At 39.7% G+C, this 21,875-nt stretch overlaps 1 protein-coding gene across 7 annotated transcripts in view; it reads left to right on the forward strand.

The window, feature by feature from the left end:
* ccdc157 (coiled-coil domain containing 157) overlaps positions 1–19,836 on the forward strand; it is a 54,736-nt gene extending 34,900 nt beyond the window's left edge. Inside the window, exons 4-11 of one of the 7 annotated variants that reach the window (XM_072587561.1) lie at positions 987–1,692; positions 3,639–3,716; positions 7,796–7,986; positions 11,599–11,766; positions 13,471–13,639; positions 14,630–14,769; positions 15,064–15,158; positions 18,382–19,836. In XM_072587561.1, the coding sequence (XP_072443662.1) occupies positions 987–1,692; positions 3,639–3,716; positions 7,796–7,986; positions 11,599–11,766; positions 13,471–13,639; positions 14,630–14,769; positions 15,064–15,158; positions 18,382–18,628 (1,794 nt within the window). In that variant the 3' untranslated portion in view covers positions 18,629–19,836. Of the gene's footprint in view, positions 1–986; positions 1,693–3,500; positions 3,717–7,795; positions 7,987–11,598; positions 11,767–13,470; positions 13,640–14,629; positions 14,770–15,063; positions 15,159–18,381 lie in introns of those variants that run through there. The other 6 variants (XM_072587562.1, XM_072587564.1, XM_072587565.1 and 3 more) reach the window with 6 other exon arrangements.
* Positions 19,837–21,875: the final 2,039 nt, after the last annotated feature.

The following is a 21,875-nucleotide window of genomic DNA, read 5'->3' on the forward strand; positions in this document are numbered from 1 at the left end:
AATTTGGTAATGTTATGATCACTGTCACCTCGAGCTCCTTCACAATGAGGTTAATTATTAATAATTTCTCATTACATACCTGGAACTGCCAACTTTCTGGTTGGCTCTAGAACGTACTCCTCTAAGAAATTGTCCCCCCACCCCAAAAGAAAAGAAATAATTTTCCAGGCCACCTTTGCCCATCTGATTCACCTAAACCATGTAAAATTCAACTCACCCATAATTATTGTGGTATGTTTCTTATGTACTCATTTATTACTTCCTATATGTATCTTCTATATGTATACTTAACAGCTATCTAATGGCAACTGCTACTCAGGGAAGAGTTTCAGTTGCTTGAATGTTTCCTGGACACTGCAAATGTAAAACAAGCACCAGCCATCAATAACAATGGAAGAGGAATTCCCAAAGTGGGTTATTTTGCAGACTTCAATGAAAGATTTTCTGGAAGACTTTCTATGATTTATTAATCCATTCACAATTCACTATTAGCAACTTTAAAACTATAGTCTGAAGTAAAAAGAAGTCTTGCTTTGTTTCTTACAGAAGCAATGCTACAAATAATCATGCATGGGTGGCACAGTGGTTAGCACTGCTGTCTCACAGCATCAGGGTCCCAGGTTCAATTCCAGCTTTGGGTGACTGTGTGGAGTTTGCATATTCTCCCCATGTCTGCATGGGTATGCTCCGGTTTCCTCCCACAGTCACAAAGATGTGCAGGTCAGGTGAATTGGCCATACTAAATTGCCCACGGTGCTGGTGCATTAGTCAGAGGGAAATGGATCTGGGTGGGTTACTCTTCAGAGGGTTGGTGTGGACTTGTTGGGCCAAAGGGCCTGTTTCCACACTGTAGGGAATCTAATCTAATCAGCTGCCTTTTGACAAAAATTCTTTAATGCATTTGCTGCAATTTAATTTGAATAGAAGGTATTGCACCCAACAGAACAGACTGTTTAAAATATTGAATTATGTTCCTATTTTAATAGAAAAGTTTGATGGCAATGAATCTTTCCAAACTGCAAAGTGACCTGATGAATTCCAAGGCAGAGATTGAAAGATTGAAGAATTGTACATCTGAAACTTATAACTCGCCGTCACTCCCTCAAAACAGCAAGTTCACTGGGATGACACTGTCACAAGTCTCTCTCACACCTGTAAATGCTGGATTAAGTGAAGCACAAAGAAGCTCTCCTAGTGTAGCTACTGATACTCGGAACATTGGTTCACAGACAGTAGAATCAGCTCTAGTACCATGTGATGCCTGTGCCCGTACACAAGCAACCCTTAAAATGGTCAGCAATTCTATTATCGCCATTTGTCAAAGCCAGAATATCCCTTCAGCTCTGAGCCGGTTTCAGGAAGTAGTGAAGGAAACCTTGGGTGATGGAATGATGACAGCAACTGATGTAGCCTATTGGGCTTCTGAACAGAGCAAAGACCTGGCCCGAATAAATAAATATCTCACTGAACTCCTGAACAGCATTAATCCACTAAAAACCGAGCTGCAGACTGCAGCTGAGCAGCACAGCCAAATGAAAAAGACAATTGATAATTTTAACAAAGAACTCGAAAAGGAAAAAGAACAACAAAATTTGAAAATACAAGAATTTGACAAACAAATGAAGGAGATAAATAGAGATAATTCTGAGAGAGTAAGAAAACTTGAAGATGACAAAGAGATGCTTAGGAAAGGTAATATGAATTTGAGACAAAGTATTTTTCAATGATGTAGGTGTCATTTTGCATTTATGCCAAGGATATACCTTCATTGGTTATTGAATGATTGGTCAAGTTCCCATGACTTAAAGCCCATTGTTTTCTTAAATCACATACATCTTCCACATTTTCACAAATCTTGACTTTTTTTCTTTATTCCTCATCTCTTTTCTCTGTCTACTGTACTTGCTTAAAATCCATTACATTCCACTTTTTAACCAGTTCTAATGAAACACTCAGTTTCTCTTTCAACAGATGCAACTTAACCAGCTAAATATTTGGAGCATTTAACTGTTTTTATTTCTGATTTCCAGCAGCTGCAGTGTTTTTTTTTATTGTATTTTTAAATATATTTTCAGTTATGCTTGAGTTCATTTAAAGGTTGGAACATCAAAATCTTCACTCTCATCCTGAAATAACTGAATACTTCCCATTTCTGTCATTCACCAGCCTGGACTTCTGCTCCCCATGTGAGTCAAAAATATTCTGAATGGTGGGATGTTTGTTCTGGGAGGGTGATGGTGGGCAAATCCATGCTGCATTTGGGCCTGCCTCTCCCAGCCACTGATCAGATACAGCCATAGAGGCTGCTTTGTGCCAAAGAGGGCTGATTAGAAGACCCACCCAGGTTCTTTGGAACAGCTGGTTTAGAGCTGTGTTGTTAAATATCATGCCCCAAGTGCTCACCCCCTCATAGCCTATTCTCCATGACCCAAGCATACCAACCTGTGCCTCTACCCAATATCCTTTGCACACAATGCCAACTCACCCAAAAGTCACTATTAGTGAACCTCCGGTACCATACTAATATGAAATAAATTGTAGTTCTATGCACCTATTACAGTCATTTGTAAGGCTTCATTTAATACATGGTATGTAATTCCTTGAAAACACAAAAATATTTATTCATGACCTGGTATCAAAACAGCTTATCTCTTATGACCACTGCAAGCTGTTAATAGTGAAAGTACAGCATTCCACTGTAATCATTTCAAGTTGTGGAAGCAGTCAGGTCCATAATGATAGCACTTCGATTATGTATGTCAACATTTATCTGTTGAAATTCCAAGCAGGGATTTTATTCATCTTGCAGACATAAGCAAAGTTGTTTTATTTCCAAGATTTAAAAGACTGTCCATTTAAATAATTTGGAGGTTTCATAAGCATTATCAGCCTTTTATAAGCATTTACATCTATTCTGAAATAATTATATCTCACACACTGCAGGGCATGGCCTTTGCAACAGCAAAACATTGGCTCTGTTTGAACTAATGGCCTTGCTGATTTTTCTTTTGGTTTGCCCCCTTTTAGTCTCCCCCCCCCAACCCCCCCCCCACCCCCCCCACCCCCACCCCCCCCCCCCCCCCCACCCCCCCCACCCCCCCCCCCCCCCCCCCCCACCCCCCCCCCCCCCCCCACCCCCCCACCCCCCCCCCCCCCCACCCCCCCCCCCACCCCCCCCACCCCCACCCCCCCCCCCCCCCCCCCACCCCCCCCCCCCCCCCCCCCCCCACCCCCCCCCCCCCCCCCCCCCCCACCCCCCCCCCCCCCCCACCCCCCCCCCCCCCCCCCACCCCCCCCCCCCCCCCCCCCCCCCCCCCCACCCCTATCTCTGTCACCCCCTCCAGCCCCTACACCCCCTCCCTATCTCTGCCACCCCCTACACCCCCTCCCTATCTCTGTCACCCCCTCCAGCCCCCTACACCCCCTCCCTATCTCTGTCACCCCCCCCCCCCCACTTCCTAAAAATAGGATCTGTCAGAAATCAGGGTGGAATTTTAGATCTTGGTTCTTTGAACCAGTTTGGATAAGCAATGGAATCTCCAAGACTCTGAAAATCTAGCTATTACATCCAATGGGACAGAGCTGAGGTGTGAAAAGCTGTGAGCTATCCTGATGTCAATTGTGTAGTTCTGTTTTAGGAAGTACTACATTAGAGGAGAAACTGTCAGTCCTGAAGGAGGAAGTCAAAGGGCAGCACGTACTAATACGAGATCTTGGTAAGTCTGCAATACACTTCTTGCTGTTTCTTTCACCTCTTTGGGATTGAGTTGTGTTTTTGTTGCTGGTTTCATGCTTGTAAGGGGAAGCAGAGGAGACTAGAAATTATGAAACATCCACTTCCTTATGTTTTAAAATTAGTTCAAGTCAGATTTGAAGAAGTTTCACCTTGTACTTGGATCTTTCAGAGTTTCTGTAGGTGCCAGGATTATGTGTGCTCATTTATTCCATCAGTGCTGCTTTGATCACAGCCAAGTTTTCCCCATTGACTTTCAACTTGTTGGCAGTCCCTCAGGCTCTTCTTAATGGGTTTTTCCCTCCATCTGGTTACCAGCTATTCTTTTTATAGCATGCAGCTGGCAACATGTCTACTGAAATGTCAGTCGGGGCTTTTATGTCTAGCAACTTCAGAGCACCACCACTTTCAATATGCCTCAATACATCTCCCACATCAAATATTAATAATTACAACATTGTGAAATCATGTTCCAGGAGAGCTCCTGGTCTTCTCACACAATAATTGGAAAGAAACTTGATATTTACAAGCTAAATAAATGGATAGCTTTACCCTGCAGCTTTAAACCAAATAGCAAGTAGCTAAAAGTTAATCAGGAGAACATAATTTTTTACCAAATTAACTAATGCAGTTAATCAGAATTGTGCAGAATATAAATTCTTAAAAAAAAAAGTTTTGGGACACTTGGAAAACTGCAGTGTCACCAAGCTTCGATATTTCAAGAGTATACTTGTTTGACCATTAGCTGAAAAATGTGTTGCTGGAAAAGTGCAGCAGGTCAGGCAGCATCCAAGGAGCAGGAGAATCGACATTTCTGAAGATTCCTGAAGAAGGGCTTATGCCCGAAACGTTGATTCTCCTGTTCCTTGGATGCTGCCTGACCTGCTGTGCTTTTCCAGCAACACATTTTTCAGCTCCAATCTCCAGTGTCTGCAGTCCTCACTTTCTCCTTGTTTGACAATTAGTAAACTTATCTGTAAAGCTGTGGAATAATGTAGAATTTCCAAGTGACCTTAGAGATGTGATGATGATCACAATCTTCAAGAAAGGAAATAAGTTGAACACTGGAGACTACAAAGGCACAGCATTGCTCTCAACTGTTGATGAGGTCCTAGCTAAATTACTTCTTAATTTCCTTTCACCAATTGTAATCCTTCTGGAGTCCCACTGTCACTTAGACTAGAGGAACCATTGACAAGAACTTCATAATGCATCAGCTTCAGGATTGGTAAACAGAAAAGAATATCCCTTTATACATGGTTTTCTTGGATCTCAAAACAGCCTTTGAATCTATTCTTTAGAATGTGCTACAGTGATATGGATACATAGCTAGGTTCATAAATGTAATTGACTTCCAATATGCAGTTATTGCTAAGAATCAGAGACTTCACCACAGACTCCCTACTTGTCAAAACAAGCATTAAACTGGGGTTTGTTATTCTCATTTTGTTTTTGTAGAAATGCCACAACTTAATTCTGACAGGCTGTCCTCCTAAGTGTGGTCATAATTAATTGCATGATGATAAGTTCTTTAACCTTAACCAACCAAAACCAAAACAACAACCACTGCTGTAATAGAACTAAAGCATGCTGATTTTTAATGTTTTTTTTGCTTCGCATGTAGATGTTGTTGTTGGCTAAGCCTGCACTCATTGACCACCTATAATTGCCCTTGACAAGGTGGTAGCAAGCTGCTGCCTTGAACCGCTGCTGTCCCTGGAATGTAGGAACATCCAAAATACCAATGACATACAAGTTAGTGCTTGTCCTGAAAATAAACCACAACAAATAATTGACTTCTTCAGCAAAGTCATTCAGAGCTTACTTATCTTGAACATCCAGAAAGTCCCCCACTTAACCCACACCAAATTTGTCAAATCCATTGCCTTCAATTGAAATTCATGATGAAGTATTGGAAAATGTGCCTTATTTCCCATATCTTGTAAGCTACCTATCCCCAAATGCTGACATTGACAAGAGGTACACGACTAAATCCAATGTTCTAGCTCAGCTTGAAGTAAATTACACACTCACATTTTTAAGAATTGTGACGTTGCACTTCCCATAACTTTAAGTGTGCCAGACAATGGTTCTCCTGCTTCTCTTGATTGTGAAGATATCATATCAAGACCCAATAACATCATCATTGCTGTTTTGGATGAGTAATGCACAATAACTGGAATGATAGAAGACCAAGCAGCTTCCAAGAAGAAGATATGGCAAGTCTAGAGGCCATGATAATCTCTCAATAATTCAGATGGATGGAACATGCCATCAGAATTCCCAACATATTACTGCTTACTCAAGGTTCTGTACTCAGAATTCAGCAGGGACTCTATTAGCACTGGGACCAAAGGATAAAAAAGACTTTCAAGTATAATACAAAAGTCTACATGAGATTCTGCTCAATTAACCCAGAAAACATGCCCACTCATGATTAAAATATTTTACTTGCACATCCACTAATATCATTTATTGTATCCGTTGCTCCCGATGCGGTCTCCTCTACATTGGGGAGACTGGGCGCCTCCTAGCAGAGCGCTTTAGGGAACATCTCCAGGAAACCTGCACCAATCAACCACACCGCCCCGTGGCCCAACATTTCAACTCCCCCTCCCACTCTGCCAGGGACATGGAGGTCCTGGGCCTCCTTCACCGCCGCTCCCTCACCACCAGACGCCTGGAGGAAGAACGCCTCATCTTCCGCCTCGGAACACTTCAACCCCAGGGCATCAATGTGGACTTCAACAGTTTCCTCATTTCCCCCTTCCCCCACCTCACCCTCGTTCTAAACTTCCAGCTCAGCACTGTCCCCATGACTTGTCCGGACTTGTCCTACCTGCCTATCTCCTTTTCCACCTATCCACTCCACCCTCTCATCCCTGACCTATCACCTTCATCCCCTCCCCCACTTACCCATCGTACTCTACGCTACTTTCTCCCCACCCCCACCCTCCTCTAGCTTATCTCTCCACGCTTCAGGCTCACTGCCTTTACTCCTGATGAAGGGCTTTTGCCCGAAACGTCGATTTCGAAGCTCCTTGGATGCTGCTTGACTGCCGTGCTCTTCCAGCACCACTAATCCAGAATCAAAAATGGTGTGAAGACTTTCTAGTCAATGAGAGCAATCACTGACAGAGAGGCTGACTATTTGAGCCAACAAACTCCATCATTTATACAAGCTAATAGCAGATGGCCTCACTGAAAGAGCCAGTAAAGTTCATATAGGATTCTGAAGCTATCTGTGAAACCAAAGCCAATGCTGACATCCATAAGAAATAATAATACTTGACTTGATGGAAGATTATCAATAATGATGAGAGTCATATGCACATTCCTGATCCTGGATATAGTAACAAAGTGATTATATGATTAGACTAATGATTCAGAGATACAATTTCAAATCTCAATGTTACAGCTTAACAATTTGGTTAATAAAAAGCCTGTGTTATTAATGCTGGTCATAAAACTAAAAAAAATGTTGTAAAAACCCAGCTAGTTCACTAATGCCATCTAAGAAAGAAAATCTGCTGTCATTACCTTGTCTGGTCTGTAGGTGACTTCAGAGCCACAACAATGAAGTTGACTTTTAATTTCCCTCCAAAATGGGCTAACAAATTGCCTACTTAATTGTATCGGTATTGAAAATAAATGCTGGGCTGCCCAATGCCTAGAAATAAATTTTAAAAAACAACACACATCCATATTCCTAAAACAGTTGGCAAGTTGTCAGGATGACTTTTACACAGACCAGCACATCTCTTCAGGCCAATCTCATTAATATTGAATATAATGTTCTTTTAGTTTGGATTTTTTCATTTGTGAAATGGCATTTGTGAACCAGCTTCTGGCAGTTGCACTGCAAAATCTGGCAAACTCTTAGACCTAGTTTATTGTAAATCCATGATACTGCTATAGATTTGGAAGCCAGATTTGGTAATGTCAGTGTCACAAACCTGCTCATAGACACCGAACTCCAAAAATTCAAAAGAACACCAGTATAAAGTTGCAAGATTATAGGAATTTATTTGGAATTGTAATTCTGTTGCAATTTCTGGACAGAGCAGTCTAAGAAGATGCTGCTGGAAGAAATGAGACTCAAGATGACAGACAAAACTGTGGTGCTGACTCTTGAAGAGCAAGTTAAAACTTTAACTAGTCAACTGGACAGCACAACACAGCAGCTCAAAATTATTAGTAGTGAACTAGACAAAGAAAAAGTGAAAATTAACAGCATGCTGAGACACGAAGAGGTAATGTACCCAGCAAATCGCAATGTATAAAATACACCAAACTTTAAAAACATGTACATATTTGATCCCATATTAAATATGCATTCCAGCTCAATCTCCTCTCGTCAGTAATATTGTATCAAAAGCTGGTTTGTGTCAATGGGGAAAGTGGTTGAAAGAGGATAGGATGACAATTTCATTCTGGCCACAGGTGGGGTATGAGAGCACTGCAGGACAGCTAATGTGATTCCAGTATTCCAGAAGGGCAGTAGAGATAAATTAGAAAACTACAGGCCTCTGTAACATCTGTAGTAGGGAAACTATTGAAAAGTATTCTGAGGGACACAATTAATCTCCACATGGAGAGGCAAGGATTAATTAAGGATGGTCAATGTGCTTTGTAATGGGGAGATCGTGATTACTGAGTTTAATTGAATTTTTTAAGGAAGTGACAAGGTGTGTAGGTGAGGGTAGTCCATGATGTGGTTTGCATGGACTTTAATAAGGCTTTTGACAAGATCTTGCATAGCAGACTGGTTAAGAAGCTAAGAGTCCGTGGAATCCAGGGTAGTTTGCTTAATAAGATCTAAAATTGGTTAGGGGCAGGAAGCAAAGTGATGGTCAAAAGGTGTTTTGTGACTCAAGACCAATGTCCAGCGATGTACCACAGGATTCAGTACTGAGCCACTCGCGGTTTATATTCATGATTGAGACATGAATATAGGAGGTATGATCAGTAAATTTGCAGTTGGTATGAAAATTGATGGTGTGATAAATAGTGAGGAGGAAAGCCTTAGACTACAGGATGATAGACAAGCTGGTCAGATCGGCTGAAAAAATTAACAAATGGAGTTTAATCCAGAAAAATGTCAGTTGATGCATTTTTGGAGGACTAATGAGACAAGAGAGTTCACGTTGAATGGTAGGACTGTAGGATGTACAGAAGATCAGAGGGACCTTGGTGTCCATGTCTACAGATCCTTGTAAGCAGCAGGACAGTTAGATAAGGTGGTTAAGAAGTCATATTCTTTATTAGTCAACGCACTAAATCCAAGAGCAAGGAGATTATAATGGCATTATATGTAATGTTGTTCAGGTCAAAACTGGAATACTGTATGTAGTTCTGGTCACCACACTTTGGCAAGGACGTGATTGCATTACAGAGAGTGTAAATGAGATTCACCAGGATGTTGCCTGGGCTGAAGCAATTCAGCTACGAAGAGAGAGTCGATAGACTGGAATTGTTTTCTTTAGAGCAAAGAAGACTGAGAGAGGGTCTGATTGAGGCGTACGAAGTTCTGAGGAGCATAGGCAAGGTAAATAGTGAGAAATGTTTCCCCTTTGTAGAAGGATCAATAACCAGGAGGCATCATTTTTAGGTAAGAAGTAAGAGGTTTTAAGGGGATTTGAGGACAACATTTTTCATTCAAAGAGTTGTGGGTATTTGGAATTCTCTGTCTGAAGGGACAATGGAAGCAGGAACCAAGACTACAGACTAAGTGCTGCAAAATGAGATTAGAATGGATGGATGTTTGATGACCAGCATGGACACAGTGGGCTGAAAGGCATCTTTCTATGCTGTAAAAACTCTATGAATCTGGCAGAGAAAGGCAAGTACATTACATATCATGTTACAAAGCTCTCGTCCTTGCAAAGCTAAATGAGGATTTTGTTTATATTATATCATTATTCTGTTTCCAAATTTCACCTGATTTTTTTCTTACTGCATTTTTGATCTGTGTCCATTTTTAGCAATTGACTATCTACCGAACCCACTTATTTTCACAACCAGCTGGATTATTGTTTCACTCCATTTCCTGTAAAATCTCCATCTTATTCCCACTCTCTTACCGATTGCCATCATAATCTTGCTTTCCACAGCAGAGTTTGTAAATTTTAACCAATTTCTCTCAGAAGGGAAAAACAGTAAAACTGGTAAATGAGGTCCAATTCATCAGTATTATTTCAAATTAGAGGTATTAGAGTACAACCAGTATATTCATTTGCAAATGTTACTAGTTTTTCCCTCTGGTTCTACCTTTTAAACCACCATTTTTGACTCTATCTCCTATCTTAACATTTCTATTCTCACAAACATGGTCTTACTGCCAAATATACTTTACTCAATCTTCTCTGCTTTCCAAAGAGCTGATCATTCCAATAATATCCATATTCCCTCCTTCATACTCTTGTTACCTCTTGTATCATTTCCACTTTCTCTGGAAACTTCCCACTTGTTCTTCAATAATGCCACCTAGCGTCTCAAATTTTTTGAATGCTGTAAATTGAGAGAGGGGAATATTCAACACTATCTTAGTGTCCTTGTGTACCAGTTGCTGAAAGTAAGCATGCAGGTGTAGCAGGCAGAAAAGAAGGCAAACTGTATGTTGGCCTTCATAGCAAGAGGATTTGAGTACAGGAACAAGGATATCTTAGTGCAATTATACAAAGCATTGGTGATGCCACATCTGTAATATCGTTTACAATTTTGGTCTCCTTAGCTGAGAAAGAATGTTGTTGCTGTGGAGGGAGTGTAGCAAAGCTTTACCAGATTAATTCCTGGGATGGCAGGGCTGATGTATGAAGAGAGATTTCATCAGTTAGGATTGTATTCATTGGAGTTTAGATGCTTGAGGGGGATCTCATAGAAACCTATAAAATACAAACAGTAAACAGGTTAGATACAGGAGAGATATTCCTAATGGTGGGGTCAGAACCAGGGGTCATAATTTATGGATAAAAGGATAGATCTGTTAGGACTGAAATGAGGAGAAATTTCTTCACCCAGAGAGTGGTGGCCCTGTAGGATTCACTACCATAGAAAGTAGTTGAAGCCAAAACATTGCCTTTTCAAGAAGAAGGTAGATATAGTTCATGAGGCTAAAGGGGTCAAGGGAAATGGGGAGAGGTTGTGATTAGGGTATTAAGCTCGATATTCAGCTATGATCATAATGAATGGTAGAGCAGGCTCGAGGGGGTTGTTTGGCCTACTCCTGTTATGTTCTATGTTTCCAAGTGTCTCTATGCTATTTGCTGAAGAGTATTACAAACTTCTACCATAATTTGTATGTACACCTGTCTTCAAACTTCATTCCTGGAAGGTCTTGCTTGATTTTATATATTATGCTGTCTGGTCCTAGATTCCCTAGCAGCAAAGGTATGTTTTTATCCACCCTTGCTGCTCCCCTTTAATATCATGAAAATCTCAAATAATCGACCCAGCATTTTAGCTTCTAATTCCAGGGAATGGAACCTTAGTTTTTGTAATCTCTCCTTATCATTTATTAAAAAGCCTGCGAGCTTCCATTTTGTCCATATAAACAAATCCATTTTGATAACTTCATTTCAGTTTTCCAGGAAATGGGAATTTTTTTTTGGAATGTTGTAGCCTCTTTTCACAACTTGTGGATATCTCAAATTACTTTACAGCACACTTACTGTTGTGATATAAGAATGTGGTATCCTTGTGAAAGCAGGAGATTATAATAAATTCTGAAATATCCAACAAATAATGAAAAGCCATGAATGTATCCGCATGGTAATCATTACAATACATTGCTTGCTGGAAAGAAGCTATGTTTCAGATTTTACTGAAAGTCACTTCTTCAGTTGTGTTTTCATTAATTAATCAAGTCTCTGAAAGCGAAGATTAAAGTTCTACTACAACGTGTTGATCATCTGGATGAAGAACTGAATACTAGATTAGCTGAGACTGAGGCTAGGACATGCAGTCTGGAAGAGCAATTGAAGACAGTTAACATGGAGAAAAATAACCTGCAGCAGCAACTCCAAAAGCAACAGGTAGGTGCCCTTAATTTGAGGAGATTTTTAACATTATTGAACGTCCTTCAGGTAATTCTAAATATTGACTTCGGAGACATTATACTGAATGAAAGTGCTGATTTACTGATAATGCCTTAACTAGTCATCAGCATTATTCTTCCCACACTCTGGACTATGTAGCAAATGTTTTCCAATTGTGGAATTATGTCCAACATTGGACATGATTTTGTGAATTTTATAAGCAGGTTCTAGTTGAGTAGGGTCAGTACCTTGCTTGTTGCAAACAGCCAAAGAGCTATGCTGTTGGATATGATCTGCTGGACTTTGCGACAAATGGCCTACATATCTAATTATAGTCAGGTTGTGTACTACCAAAGGATTATTTGGATTTGAATGGATTACTCTCTACATTGGGATGGCTTAAGATTTATGAAGATAATCTTACATACCCATAATATTGAATCCTGCAGTTCAATGCATTGTGTCACAATGCTATAGGAGAATTAAACTGAGAAAATTGACAGAATAAAGTTATACTTTCTTCCACCCATGCCAGCTTCAACAATAGCAATTACAACCTTTAACATAAAACAATGTCCCATTGCACCATAAAAGCTTGATGAAAATGTTGAGTTTGATGAAGGTTTTTAGAGAACTTTAGATGGCTTTGCACCACAGATTTTTAGGAAAAAACAAAAAAGTGTATATAAATGGAAATAGCCTTGAGATTTAGATTTATAATTGGTTGGGAGGTAAGAGACAGACAGCAGGCATAAAGGGATTGCTCACAATAGCACACCGGTAAAAGTGATGCTCGTAAGGATCTGTACTGGAGCCTTAGCTGACTTGAATGAATAAAATGTTATATATCCAAGTTTACAGGCAACACTGGATGAGAAGCCAAGTGATGTAAGTTGGAGCAAAGGTGAATGTGAAGAATTAATTGTAAATTGGTAACTGCAGAATTGTTATGGTAAAGGCTAGTTAATAGTCTTTGAAAGTACAGTTATAAAAGGACTTGAGTGAGATTTGATTTTCCAAGGATGGACACAGGAAGTCAGTTGAGGAGGGGGATGGGGCTTGAATGGATAGATATAATATACTCAAAGATTGCTGTGTCAATGGTCAGGGACTAGTGACTGTTGGAATGAAACAAGTTGAAAGGGTTCACAGTGAAAAATTTATGCTTTTGGAGTTTAAATGGGGTTGATAGGAGAACAATAAAATCAGGGAAGGAAGCAATGGGACCCAAGATTGATGAAATTTACCACTCACAGAAGAAAGGAGGGTATCTCAGTAAGAGCAATGAGGTGATAGGAGCGTATATAAAGGATTTTAAAGGAGGGATGATGTGATTTGCTAAGGTATCAAAGAATTAGGAAAAAGAATAAGCTACTTTCATGACATATCATCAAAATAAATGAAAGTTCAAGTATGCTTTATGCTCAATTTAAGGTCATAAATAAAATGAGTTCATGTATTGCTGTTAGAGAGAATATGAACATGTGAATTAGGAACAGGTGGAGGCCACTTAGACCGTTAAGATCCACTATTCAATAAGATCATTATCAATTTCCACATTCCTTCCTGCTTATCAATGATAACCTTTCACTATCTAGAATTTATTTGTCTGCATGTCCACTCCTCATAATTTTTTAATTGTACTTAAGCAGGAAAATATTAAAGCCAATTTTGTTTTTCTCTTTTTCTTTATTATTACAGCAACTAAGAAAAGAGTTACAGCGAGAAAAACATGGTCTGGAAAATTCCATGACTGAAATAAAACAAAATCTGTCCCAACTAGAGAGTCAAGTTCAAGAATATAAGGAACAGCGTAGGCTTCTGGTTGCTTTTCCTGACTTAAACATGCCATCTGAAACACCGTGTGAAAGTAAGAAATTTCTATTTCTTTGACATTTTGAATCAATCTAAAATTATTCTATTTGAATTAGCAACACAAAACAACCATTTGTAGAAATATAAGAAGAATATTTATCTTGCATGGTTTAGATAATCCTTTTTGATTTACATAGGAAACGTTTTTGCAAGTCTTTGCGTTCACCAGAATATTGGTGGCTGATAAACAATTAGGACATAAGCTATTTGTATCATAAAAGTAACATCACACAACTACAAGCCAAAAGAGCAAAGGCAGCATACACACAGGAAGATACATGACTTGAAGTTGATTGTGTTCCTAAGTATAGTCAATCCTTATTGTCACTGGGCAAAGCTCTGGGCATTCCATGTTTAACAGCAATCTGCTGAGAGTTTTCTTCATATGGACTGTAGCAGTCCAAGGGGGAAGTTTATCTTCAAAATAATCTAGAAAGGGGCACTGCATGCCAGGGCTATGCTAATCAGGCCAAAGAACAGAATAAAACTGATAGATTTTCTTAAAATAAATTATGCATTTCCCCTTGTCTCAATCTCAAAGACATAAGGTATGAAGTTTCAAACCGGGATCTCCTAAGTTAGGTGATTTGGGCAGGTAGGATGCTACAACTTAAATGTTTCATGGCCCAGGTTCACACACCTAATCTTTACTGAGTTTACATAGATGTGGTTGCGCAAAGAATCAGACTCAATCAAACTGTAATATTAAAGAATGCAATTGGATAAGATACAGGAAAATGACTGCTACCTATAGGAGCTCTTGCCTTCAAAAGAGTAAATATTGGAAAGCAGAAGAAAAGGAAACATATAGATTCATCTGTAAATAAAATATGGAGGTCAAGCAGCATCAGAAGAGCAGGAGAGTCAATGTTTCGGACAGGACTCATCAGGACCAATAGATTCATCTTAAAAGTTATCTTTGGTATAACTTTCATTTGCCCTTTAGAGTGTGTGCACTTTTTCTGAAGTGTTTTGTTTCTCACAGGTACAGGCGATGTTGTACAGGACATGGAAAAACAGTTACAAGCAAACAGCTTGCGCATCAGTATTCTGGAAGAGGAGAACTCTCGACTGAGAAGCACCCTGACAAAGTTGCAGGAAACTACCCAACAAGGAGCTTTAAAGGTGAGGTTTAGTCAAAATGAAATGGGTCAATCCTTAGAGGCTTCTCTCCCTTTCTTTGCAAAAATCAATAACATTAAGTATTACAGCTGTAAGTATTCAACAATCAGCATAACAATTTTAGGAAAGACTTGTTTTGAGGTGGTGCTGTTCACTTGCAATCTTCATTACAAGTGGAAATAATGATGTAGCAGAATATTGATAACATTTCTAATGCATGTGACATAATATGTACAACAGAAGTTAGACAGCATATAGGTTTTCTTGCTGTGAATTCACACATCTTTTCTGTTTTAGATCATTCCTCAGACAAAACTTTGGTCCTCCTCAGGGCTGTCGGAAGATGGATCAAAATCTGATGGCAGTGTAGGAAGGAATGGGCATGATACAGCGTAAGAGACCAATGTCTAAACTATCCAGTTTTGTTTTGGGAGGGGATGGTAGCGTTAGGGAAAGAAGGTGGATTCATCTGCATCAATTTGGACTGGGATTTAACTCTCAATATTACTTAATTAACCTCTAGCTCAAGTTGTAATACTATTAGATTTGCATATTTGTATATGAAAACTAGAAAAGTAGAAAAAATAATCATACCTTCACAAACAACTATGACCATTTACACAACAAAACACACACCTATATCGTCTGGTCATGCAAATCAGTAATGAATTTTACACTTCCTTAGTTCAGTGGATTTGTGTTAACAATTGGGGAGGATATTAACAAAGTAACGAAAACTGAAATTGCTGGAAAAGCTGAGCAGGTCTGGCAGTATCTGTGAAGACAAATCAGAGTTAATGTTTTGGTTCCGACTCGATAGAGTCCTGAAGGCTGCAGGGTCCCCAGGTGGAAAGTAAGATACTGTTCTTTCAGCTTGCGCTGAACTTTGCTGCAGCACACCTGAGACAGAAATGATAACTTGGGAACATGGTGGTTTGTTCAAGCAGCCAACTGGAAACTCGGTCATTTTTACAGACAGAACGTTGGTGTTCTGCAGAAGAATTGCCCAGTATGTTTTATCTTTCCAATAGAGAGACGACAACATTAGGAGCAGCAAATAGACTAGATTGAGTGAAGTGCAGGTAAAGCATGATTTCGCCTGGATAGTGAGGAGAGAGGAAGTAAATAGGCAGATTGCATGGGAAGGTGCTGCATGGATGTGGGGAAACTCTGGGAGTGGAGGAAGAGTGGACCAGAGTGTTGCAGAGGGAATGCCCTCTGTAACAGGAGGGAAGGGGAATGTGCGTCTGGTGGTGGCATTCTGCTGGAGATGGTGGAAATGACCTACTGGCTGCCGATGCCGATTGGGTGGAAAGCGAGAACCAGGGAGACCCTATCGGTGTTATAGGAGGAAAGAGGAGGAGGAGGAGGAGTGAGGGCAGATCTGCAGGAAATGGGTGAGACATGACTGAGGGCCCTGTTAACCACAGCAGCAGGAAGTTCAGGAATAAGGTGGACATTTGAGACCTTCTTCTGCAGAAGATGCCATCATCTAAACAGGTGGGACAGAGACAGAGAAACTGGGAGAATGGAAGAGACATGACAGGAAGCAGGGCATGAGGATGCATAGACCAGATAACTTTGGGAGCGGTGTTTGTAATGAACATTGGTAGTCAACCCAACCAGAGAAATGGAAACACAGATGTTGAGGAAAGGACAAGTCAAAGATAAAGGTGACAGTAGGGTGGAAATTGGAAGTGAAATTGATAAATATTTCTTATTCTGGATGAGAGCAACACTGATGGTGTCATTGACGTACTAGAGAGAGTGTTGTTGGGAGGGACCTAAGTGGAATTGAAATAAGGAATGTTCCATGTACCCTAAAAAGAGCAGGCGCGGCCACAACTTTGGTTTGAAGAGAGGACTTACAGCCGTTGTTCAAGGTGCAGTTGAGTTTGGACAGCCACTGGAGAATGGGAATGGTTTAAGCTTTTTTTCTAGGAAGAAGTGGAGAGTTCTACAACCATCCTGACTGGGGATGGACATGTAGAGGTATTGCACATCCATAGTGAAGATGGAGGTGGTTGTCGAGAGTATCATGCTGGAAAAGCATAGCAAGTCAGGCAGCATCCAAGAAACAGGAGAATTGACGTTTCGGGCATAGGCCCTCCATCAGGATGGTGCCTGAAAACTGCGAATTCTATAATTGGCAAAGTGTCAGAAAAATTGTAGATGCATGTGGGAAAGGACTGGACGAGGGGAGGAAAAAAGAAAGTCAAGGTAGGAAGAGAATTTCCATGGGGCATGAACTGGTAGAAAAAAAAATGGGTCTGCCCAGGCAGTCCTGCTTGTAGCTTTTTGGAAGAAAATAGAAGGGGTAAGGGGTTGGGGACTATGAGCTTGAAGGATGGATGTTGAGGAGATCCCCAGATGAGATGAGATGAGATTACTTGCCACTACCATGGACACAATAGTTTGATGGACACCACCTTTGATTTCTGTATAAGAGCTGATGCTCAACCTCAATGTAGAGACTAGCATGGCAGACAAAAACAGCACCACCCTTGGCAGCAGGCTTGATTACAAAATCAGGGTTGGATCTGAGGGCATGAGTACAGTCAGTTCAAGCAGAGACAGCTTTGAATTGGTGAGGGGGGAGGGGGGCCGAGAAACTAAAGCTACTGATGTCACATTGACATTTTGCAATGAACACGTCAAAAGCTGGTAAAAGACTTGAGGGAGACGACGGTGGCAGGTGGTCTGTGGGAATGGGAAGAGGACGCTTGGACAAAAATGTGCACGGGGCGAAGGTGACAAAGAATTCAATGTAATGTTGGACCCAAAATTTATTGAGGCAGGGGCACAGAGGGATAAAACTATGACCTTTGAGTACAGCATTAGACAGCAGAAAATCAGAAGGGTTAGTAAATATACAATAAGGAGGGTTATGAGCAGGGATACAATCAGAAGGGAGGGATGGGAGGAAGGTTCATTGCACAGTGTGGATCATAAGATGTAGCGAGTGGAGTGAAAATTCGCAGGTGGTGGCGTTCCCATGTATCTGCTGTCCTTGTCCTTCTGCAATGCATTGTCTAGACGGCAGACTGCTCCTAAATGTTAGTGGTAGAGGCACTGAATGTTTGTGGGTTTGGTGCCAATCAAGCAAACTGTTTTGTCCTGGATGGTGTCAAGCTTTGAGTGTTGTTGGAGCTGCTGTCATCCAGGCAAATGGAGTATGATCCATCACAATCTACCTGTCTTCATGGACAGGCTTGGAGTGTCAAGTGGTCAGTTGAACACTGCAAGATCTGTAGCTTCGGAGTTGCTCTTTTAGCCACAGTACTTCCATGCTAGTTCTGTTGAATTTCTTCTGGTCAATGGCTTTTAAAGAACAGCAAAAAAAAGCTGAAAAATTAGCAGGTCAGACAAATAAAATTAATATGTTACATTGAGTTCTGATAATAGGTCATGGATCTGAAACATTCACTTTCTCCTAATGGCACAGCCTCACTTGCTGAGTTTTCCCAGCTTTTTGTTCTTGTTTCAGTATTGTAATGTTAGTTCTGAAACATTGAAAGTTTGAGTTTTAAAACTCAATCTGTTTCCTTAATTTAATGATTTTCTACAGTATTCCAGAAATAACCAAACTGAATCTTTTGTATGTCAACTTTACAGAGGGATGGTGAAAACTACAAGAAGCTTGAGCACAAATATGAGACCCAAGTCTAACCAGAGGCCATGGAGCGAGCCGAAGGGGACAACCCCCTGTACTGAGCAAATAAAAGAACCTGTAACAAATAGCTTTCACTCACGAGAAACATCTGCCATTGGTGTTTATGCAAGATTGAAAAGGACTGGGGCCTTACCGGGTATGAAAGCTATTTCTGATAGCACGAGGAAGAACTATAGAAAATTGCATTAAGATTAGGTTACATGGTTCTATACTGCAGAAGGTGTGGTCTGTGAAGCACTGCAATACTATATTTTATTTTAACAAACTTAGCAACTTGTTAATTATTACATCCTCAGTCAAAAGTTCAGGACATAAGGAATCACTTTCCAACAAAGCACTGAAATTAAGTGGGGTTGGGGAGAAATTACCCCGAATGCAGTTGATAATGTCATTGTTTCAACTGAAAATGAGAATCACAAAACAAAATAAAAACAGGAAATGATTCTTCCATATATTGTAATCTACTGCTTGTGTTTTAAACACTTCATCCTGTGCCCCTCAACCCCTAATTTTAGTGCAGTAACAAACCAGAAAGATTAAAAGGAGAAGCCACACATTTTCCCTGTCCTGACATTAGTTAACAAGAAGTATCTGCATAGCACAGGAACTTGCAGTCAACATCAAATTATTATGTAGTGTTCAGTATGACACTATGTAGCTTAGGAATTTTTACTAATTCTATGGATGTGGCAATAGGATAATTTTGTCAATTGGTCTATGAAAGTACTCATAAGTCATACTATAATTGACTAACAAGCTAAATTGAACAGTTTTGCTTGAAACAGGAATTAGTTATTTGTAGTCATGATTTCTGTTAATGTCATCCAGGGCTGGCCAGCATCAGCATCATGTAGTACAAACAGAAGGCTCTAACGTAAAAGACACATTTGTACCAGTACATGATTTAAAAGTATTGGAGTATATTCAAGTAAATTAACAATTTCAAATACCTGCCTGTAACCATCCTGCAAATTTATCAGTTAAAATTCTAAAGTTTTGGTACAAGGAAAATATTTTTATAAATATATCACTTTAGTCAAACATTTCTGTCAAACACAATTAAAATGAGAATCTATGCTTTGTAATCAAATGATAGGTTTGACTATGTGATTTTCAATTAGACTGATCTTGTTCCAATTTATAAGTATGTACTTAAATCAATATGACTCAATGTTTAATCTTTGTTAATCAGTGGGAAATGGTAAATGTGGGATTTTGTTTGGTCAATTAAAATAAAGAGTAGAGTTGCATTGTTAACTAATCATGTCTGAAATAATCATCTATTTAATGTGTAAATAATTTTGAATGATGTGTCATTGATCCAATATATCAATAAATAGACTCTGTGGTACAGTGTCCTTACCTGTTATCAACGAGGTGTGGGTTCAAGTCTGACTTGCTCTGTAAGTGTGTTGTAACATGCTTGAGTGAAGTTGATTTTTTTTAAAAAATCATTAATCAGCAATACACATCTTTAAGATATCAATTATGCTATTCATTGGAATCTAAAAAGATAACATTTCCATGTGGTTATTCTGTCATAACTCTGGTTTAACACTGCAGAAATTATAACTACAAGCTTCAGAAGTAGTGGACACCATGTTTTCAGAGACAATGCTTAATAAGTTATATGTATAGCTATTTAAAATATTACACATGACTGTTACACTATTAGCAAAATTACAGACACGAAAGTTCAGTCTCGTTCATTCACTGTAACCAAGATGTGAGGAAGAAAATAATTCTTTTAGTGCACTTTGCATAATGTTGCTACAATATATGAAAAGTGATTCCAACATAGAAACAAGTAATTTGAACCAACAGTTTCATGTTAGTATGTATGCTCCTGAGGAGACCCCTCTCTCCCCCATCCATTTGATGTAACTCCATCACCATTATTTCTTCCTTTCTCCCTTATATGCTCATTTTGAATGCATTTACTCTTCTTTTAAAATGTCCACCCACACTTTTGTTGAAAAGACATTCTTGAATACATTTTTACATTCAAAACCAGTTTCGGAAAAAGGCAAATTCTGACCATTTCTATACTCAAATCATTGACTAGAGCTCTCAAAATGGTTCACATCTATGTCACAATTTTCTAGACTTCAGGAATCGAACAGCAGAATGTTTAAAACAAAATGAAAATCCTCATTCATTGGCTGGTGAATACATTTCCAGCAGTTGCCAATGGATTTTTTGAATAACAGATGAACAGATGTGGTCTACAAATGTGAAACAAAGACAATACCTAAGTAACCAACAGTGAACACAAGAATGTTCACAGGATCAGCATCACTTTCATTCCAGATGTGAGATTTCCGTCCCATATACTTTATCTCAAAGACTGCAAATCTCCATAATGATTACCGGTTTCCACTCCCATTCACCCCACCTGCTGCTCAGACTGCCTCAGCCATTTCAATATTCTCCTACTGACTGCCATTTCCATAATCTGCAGTCAATTCTAAGTCTCCATCAATTTGTACCAACTCCTGCTTACCCCTTGCTACTGACCTTGCTGATCTATGCTGGCTTTCAGTCCATGTGTGTGTGGAAGGTTTGAACTAGCTCGTCTTTTCCTGCTCATTACTTTTATGCACAACATTCTCCAAACCCACAATCTCCACATCTCAAACGTGCTGACTTTAGTGTCTTGGATGAGATGACATGCACTTCATCAGCTTCAGTACTTAAGTATCCAACATTAGAATTATCCTTTGACTGCCAGCATCCCAAATTAGCCTGTTCCATTGCCAAGATGCCTTTTCATTCACATGACAAGACTCACGGAGGAGTTATCAATAAACTGATGAGTACATGTAACATGCTTTCTGCATATATTTTCATTATCTTGTTCTTACTGAGACAGAGAAAGAAGCACGACCACTTAACCTACCTACACAAAACTGGCACTTGCTTCAAGCACAGGAAGATAGCAGAGATGTATAAGTATCTTTGCTACAAAAATTTTTTTACAATGAATAAATAAACAGAGAGATTTCACTTGTGTGACAGATTTAATCATTTGTCTTTCGTTAATAAGATATGACTATTATACTACACAGGAAGAGCTGGATTATGTCACGTTGAGACAAGACTACTTTTACTATGAAAATATGCAGGAATGTATCACATGACAAAATCCAGCCTCAACATTGCCCTACAGATATGGTGCCCATCAAGGTCCAGGAGTTGAGTCAGACAGCATACAAAAGAGGGATGGAAAATGGGAGTTCACTGAAAATTACTTTGGATTTTGTATTTGCCAGAGAATTTGAACCAGTTAGGTAGTAGCCAGAATGAAACTAAATATCTAAAATTGATGACGGAGGAAGAAAAATGTGGGAAAAAATGTCATGCAGCTTCTTTTGATGGAGCTCAGTGGAAATTGATCATTTAGGGGCAAGATTTCCTGTTTACTACTTATAATGAC

This window comes from Chiloscyllium punctatum, chromosome 17 (genome assembly GCF_047496795.1).
Source record: "Chiloscyllium punctatum isolate Juve2018m chromosome 17, sChiPun1.3, whole genome shotgun sequence".
Taxonomy (NCBI): domain Eukaryota; kingdom Metazoa; phylum Chordata; class Chondrichthyes; order Orectolobiformes; family Hemiscylliidae; genus Chiloscyllium; species Chiloscyllium punctatum.